Here is an 8081-nt window from a genome sequence, read left to right on the forward strand (position 1 = left end):
TTTCAGATGTCTGAGCTGTTAACAGCTCCCACAAACACTTTTTACCTGTAAATTCTTCACGTGGTTTGATTTTTATTAATGATTAAAATAATCCAATATCTCGGCAAAAATGAAAAATAAGAGAAGTAAAAAAAAACCTGAAAATGGATTTGTGGTGAAGTATTTTCTTTCCTCTCCTAGTAATCCTCTGACCTCCCCTCAGATTCATGGATATAAAAGTAGTTCAAACCAGCTCCAACTGCAGCAGCTACAACAGTAACATGCTGATTACACACTGATGCTTCAGTATTATTAATCTAATGATGACAAAAATAGTTAAATATCAGTCAGAGGGACCAAAGCAGTACTTATATTGTACTACTTCAACTACATTTGAGTAGGAATTTCCATACAGACCATTTACTTGTAATGCGGCAGGTTATGTTCCCTTGAGTGTGTTGGTGTTTTTCTGCCGCCGCGGCTTGTTCAACTTCGCTCACACATTAAAACTAACGAGCTTTTATTTTGAAGGCGAAGGTTTACAGCTGTGATTGTAAACACTGCAAGCTCGGTTCACATTCGGTAAGACTATCATGTACTTTGCATTTGTTAAGCTTAAATTAGTTTGGCAGGTGATTCTGTGTTGAACGAGTTTGTCAACTTGCTAAAAGGCATTGTGTGAAAGCTCTTCAAAAAGAAAGCTTCGTTTTGGACAGCTTGTTTTATTAACCGCTGTGTTGCCAGCTTGCAGAGGGAAGCAGTTAGCAAAGCGTTTATAAACCCGTATTAACCATTAGACTAGAATTTAATAAGGTAAAAATAAACCTAATATAAATAGAGAGCTAATATTTGCATAAATAGAATATGAACTTTCAAATGAACTCTGACCCACTTTTGTCGTGTGTTTTTTGCGATCTTCACACTGGCCGGAAGTTAGCCGTATTGCATTATTATTTCAGTTTTGTAATTATTCTCAATTAACTAGTTTTGTAAACAAGTGTTTTATGTTGTTAAAAACGTACATTTACAATTGTGAGCTAAGAAGATCGTAGCAGGACAATGTTTATTTGTGGAGCAATTTATCTTAAAACTACCATATATGTAAATTAAAGAGAAGTTACACATCCATAAATAATCCTGAAATAATTTAAGGGTTAAAAAAAAAAAAAAATCAGTAGATTATAACCTGTTTTAAATAACATCATTGTTAAAGGAACAGAGACCAACAATCTCGGGGTGTGGATGATCCTGTAATTGACTGGCATCAGTTGACCACTTCATTTAATGGCGTTGTGCTGACTCCCTGTTCTCTCTTCAGACTGCAGGTCTTGAGTCATGTCGGTGCGCTCAGCTCTCCTGCACCGACGCGCAGCGGTAGGCCTCTGCACATTGTGGCGTGGTGTTCCTCGCTCACTCATCCACATCAGATCAGCCAGTGCAGCTGAGCCAGGACAAAAAAGATCTGATGAAGAACAACTCTGGGAGGCCGCTGGGTACCTGCCCTTTACCCGAGCCAGGATAGGATCTTTCTTTCAGGACAGCCCAGTGCTGAAGAACCCTTTTCTAGAGGATGCCTTGCTCAGAGGATACCTGAGGAGACACCTGCCTCATGAGGTGAGCAGGGAGCACAGCTGTGCCTTCAGTTGCAGTTGGAAATGTACTAAACGGAAAATACACGACCCAACGCTACATTGAGATCCTCTGTAGTACCTGAGAAAGACTGTTGTAGTAGTTTTAGAGGCTAAGAACAGCAGGGCTCAGCTTAACTAATGATGTACATATAAAGTGTATATTACAATATTATAACATCGTCTTTTGATACAAGCCGTTGGATTTGTTTTGATTAGCTGCCAAAGAAAGAGTTCAGCATATTCAAAGCACGGTAAATTAAAAAATTTTATTACGTAAAACTTCACTTTTGTGTGATGCATATTTTTCCCTTACGTTGACAAGTAAGTCATTTTCTAAATCCAAACCGTTAATACCAAAGCAAATTTGACTCTAGGCTCCATTTAAGTAGTGTTTGAAAGCACTTCAATTTGTGACAACTGGAGCTGGACACGATGTTTTTTGTCAAACCTGCTGAGGTCTTGTTTATAATCTGATTGATTTTATGCGTCTAAACTTGTTCACAGGCGGTTTTCTCAGACTTGTGTTCATTTGGAGAGCGCATGGCCAAAGACGTGGACGGCTGGGGTCGAGAGTGTGAGGTCACTCCTCCACGGTTGGTGCACTTTGATCCCTGGGGTCGCAGAGTTGACCACATTGTGACTTCCCCGGCCTGGAAACGCATGAAAGACCTATCAGCTCAGGAGGGACTGGTTGCCATTGGCTACGAGAGATCATTTGGGGAGTGGAGGTCAGGGGGCCTTTCAATTGCAGTATTCTGTTCAGCTCATATGTCATACTTCAGTCAATACATGTTGTGTATATGTGTGTTCCAGTCGTGTGTACCAGATGAGCAAGTTGTATATTTTCTCCCCCTCATCTGGCCTCTACACTTGTCCTCTGGCCATGACTGACGGCGCTGCAAAAGTCCTCCAGGTGTGCTCAAACTAACATGACTGCCAACACAAACATTATCCTCAGCTGCAAACCAAGCATTCAGCATACAATTTTGGGATTTACTGATCTCTCTGCAACTCCACAACATTTTAACGAACGTTGAAAATTATTATGGGACTGAAGTGATTGTACAGAAACCTGATTGCATACAATCAAGAAACATTTTCTGTAAATGTTTTTTACAGAAGCATCTGCGCATGACAGAGCGTGACATGACAATAATGAAAGGAAAGACATATTCTTAGTAGCTCTATCCAAACTTGGACTAAAACTGAACTTAATAAATTCAAAACAAGGTTTCCACAGCTTGTGGGGCTCGCAAACTAATGCTCAAAGCAAGGAAAAGTTGTGTGCCCTTGTGAGCGTGCCCTCATCATGAATAAATTAAAAAATATGCCTGCTCTTTTTAAAAAATGTACTGTATAATTAGAGAATGAGGGGTGGATTACTAAATAATTTAGCAGCTCCATTTAAACTGGGATTTTATCTTAATGGGATCCTTGTTTTTTTTTGTTTTTTTAGCTTGCAATCATAGTGATTAATTGTTTGGCTGTGTACGAGAAGTCCACAGGTGTCTCGTGGCCTGTAGAGGAAGCCTACAGTCGTTTGACCAGCCGTAAGCCTGAACGTTTCTGGACGTCAGGGCAGTGGATGACGGAGAGACAGGGAGGATCTGATGTGGGTCAGTAGTGACACTCACATTTGTTCTATGAGAACCAGTTTGTGTATTTGAAAGAGTTCAAAGGTCACGACAGTGGTTAAGATTTTATAAGGAAAATCTTCTAAACTCCTAAAATGATATCCAGTGCGTCCCAGTGACAGTTCATTGTTGTCACGAGTTATCTGTGGAGGCAGCTACAGCTTTTGGGTTTTGTGATATAGTACATTGTAATGCTTCATGATTTACCTGTCATTGTCCCCAGCCAGCGGCACTGAGACGGTGGCTGTTCCCCAAACAGATGGTTCATACAAACTACACGGCTTCAAGTGGTTCACGTCTGCTACAGACGCAGATATGACTCTCACACTGGCCAGAGTGCAGGACAGAACAGGAGCAACTACACCGGTACTGATGACTTCTTTCACGAGTCTGTCACCGCACACTGTGAAAGAGCTTTCGTTGACTCTTTGCTTGTCTATGTCCCACAGGGTAGCAAGGGTTTGTCTCTTTTTTATGCGGAGGTGAGTCGAGACGAGGAAGGCCGACTGAGGGGCGTAGAGGTACAGAGACTGAAGGACAAGCTGGGAACGCGACAGATGCCGACTGCTGAGTTACTGCTGGATGGCCTGCCAGCACAAAGGGTCATTGTTGATTACACTAATGATAAACTGTGTACTCCTTCTCTAGCCTCTAGATCTAATCAATGACACTGTTTCAACAAAGTCAGGTTCAGCTTACTTGGTTTATACTAAAGTGCAGTGGGAATAAGCAGGACCTTTCTGCGTTACTCTGCCAAATGGAAAATTCACAGTGATCTTGTTTTTCAGTCCTCTATAACGAGAAGTCATTGACCACAACAAGGCTAGAAGTAAACCAACATAAACAACCCTTGATTTCCCATTTCATCTTTATGTCAGCTTGTAAATACACAAAGCAACTCGCATGATATTAGGATTTTATTCCACCAACTACTGAGAAAATAATTTGTGCACAACTGCACCCGCTTCAAAAAGGCAGGTAGTACATAGTCAGCTTGTGTGAGATTATAAACTGTGATCGCTGCCAATGACGTGATCTGGCACTAGTCAGTGACAGCCAGACTAAGTCAGTCACAAACACCAGCAAACTGAAACAATAAGTACAGCCACCTGAAAGGTCACTGGGAGTTTTTTTTTCTGGACTGGTTTTGTGTTTTTAGTGTATTTAGCTGTGCATTCATTCCCCTGATCCATTTGAAGAGTCCATATAAAGGAAAGATAAAGAGGCGCTTCTTAATTCTAATATGAAAATTCTGTACTTAATCTTCACTTGGATGTAATTTCTTAAAAATTAATATTTTTTTCTCAATGTTAATGAATAGTGTAACAGTAAGCATACCCCATCACTTAGTCCCTTGACATACTACTGAAGCAGTTAGTAAACAAAAACATCAACGTACTGTCCCATTTTGTAGCGTCAGGAAATTGTACAGTTAGTATGACGTTATGTCAATCACACTGACTTTGAAATGTCACTGTATAGTGTATAACTTTTGTGTTTGTTTCCTATAAACCTTCTGGAGCGGTTTCTCCACCGTCCACAGTTTGTATAATTTTGTCGAGCAGTGAGCATCTTCTCCATTTCCTTTGTGCAGTTCATTGTGGGAGAACACTGTCAATTGACAGCACACTAACATTAGGGCTGAACATGTTGAATATTTGTGTATTATGGATTGGTTATACAGCTCTGCTTTATACAACAACAAAAAAACCTGCAGAACATTAGTTGCCACAAGTGGCTGCAGCGTGATCATTGTTACAAGCTGGAAATCTTTTTTTTTTTTTTTTTTTTAAACTTTTAAACATTTGCAGCTAGGCTGTCTTTGCTTCTGTTCCACTGCAACAACCCTTCATTTGGAAAAACAATACAAAATGTTTTAGAAACAACACACCTTGTCCTCGTATGTCAAACTAAACTAGCTGAATTGTTTTGACATCAAATGACTATTTCAAAAATCTTTTGACATCTTAATCTGTTTTCTACAACAACAGCTCTCGGAGGAAGGGAGAGGTGTGGCCTCCATTGCTAACATGCTAGCTATAACCAGGATCCACAATAGCATCTCTGCAGCAGCAGCAATGAGAAGGCAGGATAATACTCATACGTCTGCATTGCATCTTGCACTGATTTCTACTAACCCGCTACAAGTCAGCTGATTAACAACGTCTGTATTTGTGTGTATTCACAGGGTGCTCCAGTTAGCTCGTGACTATGCCAGTCGCCGCACTGCCTTTGGAAAGCTTCTTAAAGACCACCCACTGCACATGGGGACTCTTGCTAGAATGGAGGTAAGATGGTAAAGATGGGGGGGAGGGAACAAACTGCACCAACTCCGGACTCTGCTTACCATCATGCCTCACCCATGTGTGCTCCTGACGTGGACAGGTGGAGACTCGTGGAGCCTTTCTTCTGGTGATGGACTTGTGTCGTCTGTTGGGCAGAGAGGAAAGCGGCACGGCGACCCAGCTTGATGCACACCTCCTACGTCTGCTCACCCCTGTGGTCAAACTGTACACTGGGAAGCAGGTGCACTCAGCTCGTACATGTGTGAAAATCTGGCAATTTTAATTGGGGGGCCGCTGTGTAGACTTCTAATCTCAGGGTTGGGGCTCAATCCCCGCCTCTTCTTGTCCACATGATGAAGTGTCCTTGGGCAAGACACTGAACCTCATGCTGCTCCCTATAGTAGGCAAGCACTTTGCATGGCAGCTCTGTTGCCCTTGGTGCCCGAGTATGTGTGTGAATGGAAAATAAATATTGTGAATCATTTTATCGGAAAAAAGGCACTATATAAGTTCAGACTGTTTACCACTGATTGTTTTGATGTTTTGTTGTCACAGGCAGTGGCTGTGGTGTCGGAGGGTTTGGAAAGCTTTGGTGGCCAGGGCTACATCGAGGATACCGGGCTGCCTGGAATACTTCGTGATGCACAGGTGAACTCAACACCAACTATTCAACAGTCTCTCTGTAATTTTCAAGCTGACTTGTCTCTTTTCCTCTCAGGTGTTGAGTATATGGGAGGGTACAACTAATGTTCTGTCTCTGGATGTGCTGCGCTGTGTGGCTCGCAGCTCAGGAATGGTTCTTCACGCTTTCTTCACTCATGCCAAGGTACGGGTTCGAGAGCAGATCCTGTCTGGCAAGTTTGCTTACTATAGCCCATGAGGGAGCTGCACAGGGATGTGAGGTACGCTTGTTTTCTTCTCCTTGTAGTCCCTGCTTGCCGATGCCTCGAGCGTTTCCTCGCTGGCCCCAGCTGTGGAGGCAGTCGGCGGTGCTCTCTCTGAACTGGAGGAGTTTGTTCAGGTCGCAGCTACCAGGGGACCGAGCTACCTGGAACAAGCAGCCAGAGACCTGGCATACAGTCTGGCTCGCATCTACACAGGTGGGTACCACACACACACACACACACACACACACACACACACACAGATAAAACAAGTGCTGCAACAATTAGATGATTAATCAATCAGTTGATCAACAGAAAATCAACTGTCTGTTTCTATAATTGAATCATTGTTTTAAACAAAATGCCAAATATTCTCTGGTTTCAGCTTCTCAATTACGATGTTTGAATTTGTCACAAACTTTGGGACAGAGGTTCAAATATAACAAGCAGTTTGAAAACATTACCTTGGGCTGATGTACGTTCCATCTTACAGACAAACTAATCATCGAATTTATTAATAATAAAAATCAGTCAATCATCGTGTCATCTTGCCAAACAAAATCCCATTTTTCCGACACACACATCACTCTCTCTTTAATCTGTATGTTATAAGGTGCCCTTCTCATTGATCATGCATGCTGGAAAAGAGCTTCTCCATCTGACACCTACGCAGCTCTGAGGTAAAAAAAAAAAAAAAGAAAATAAATTTAAATTAAATCACTCTACTCTCAAAAAATACAGCTCAAACTTTCATACATTTACCATATATGTTTTTATTTTCTGTGATCAGGTGGTGTGAACAGGACTTGTGTCCTGTGGCAACTAAACAAGGGAGAGGCTACTATGATTCCAGCACGCCACCACTTGATGCTGCACTGGTCTACGACCGACCGATACAAGACTGAATGATCATTGATTACTGATAGATTTCTGATTTAATCTGCCTTTACTGAGTCCCCACTCTAACACAGTGGCACATTGACAAACGTTATCACGGTTTTCCCAATATGTGAGGTCATTTTTTACAAAAAAATGAAAATCCAGTCCTGAAAAAAATATAGCACTGAAATTGAGAATTGAGTTTCTAATACAATGTAGTTGGTTCTGTCTGTGTTGAGCATTTATGTGATTTAATATTTTGGATATAGAATATCTCAATTTTTGGCTACAATAAATGGAGCTCTAAATTGAAATTTTTGCAGTGTGATTTTAGAGCCCTGAATGCTTAAAAAGTGCCTAATTAACACAAAACCCCAGAATTTTCACAGTTATGATCATTTCCACACGTATTACCCCTTAACAGCGACAGAAAGCGAACATCAACAGCCTACAGTGTAACTAGACCAAACTTCCAAAGGTTGGAGCTTTTTTTACATACATGCTGCCTTCTAGTGCTGTTGGAAAAAAATTATGTGCAAGATGTGTCAGCTCTGAAACTGTTAGAATAATGTGAACATGGCAATTTAACAACATTTAAATAACTGCTGTTTCTTTTCAATTGTATTGAGATTCATTTACTTGTGTGTTTACTGAGTCATTGTGTTGTTGTTCCTTAAAACTGTAAACAAGGTTTAAGGAGAGCATGCTAACAATGCTGCCAAGTGTTACACAGCAGCTTTTTAAAAATAAATTGATAAAAAATAAAATAAGTACACACCCAGGTAATTT

The 8081-nt window shown here is 41.1% G+C and overlaps 1 protein-coding gene across 1 annotated transcript; it reads left to right on the forward strand.

The window, feature by feature from the left end:
• Positions 1-504: 504 nt before the first annotated feature.
• Positions 505-8069, forward strand: LOC138191874 (acyl-CoA dehydrogenase family member 11-like). The gene is made up of 15 exons (XM_069138933.1): positions 505-561; positions 1298-1593; positions 2115-2338; positions 2424-2523; positions 3109-3226; positions 3468-3610; positions 3694-3846; positions 5236-5330; positions 5433-5532; positions 5630-5770; positions 6085-6177; positions 6248-6355; positions 6458-6629; positions 7027-7093; positions 7204-8069. The coding sequence occupies exons 2-15, from the start codon at positions 1315-1317 to the stop codon at positions 7316-7318; spliced, it is 1908 nt and encodes a 635-aa protein (XP_068995034.1). The 5' UTR covers positions 505-561; positions 1298-1314; the 3' UTR covers positions 7319-8069.
• The last annotated feature ends 12 nt before the right edge of the window (positions 8070-8081 follow it).

This window comes from Embiotoca jacksoni, unplaced genomic scaffold, assembly GCF_022577435.1.
Source record: "Embiotoca jacksoni isolate LCO1_2020_lvr unplaced genomic scaffold, fEmbJac1.0.p SCAF_8, whole genome shotgun sequence".
Lineage (NCBI taxonomy): Eukaryota > Metazoa > Chordata > Actinopteri > Embiotocidae > Embiotoca > Embiotoca jacksoni.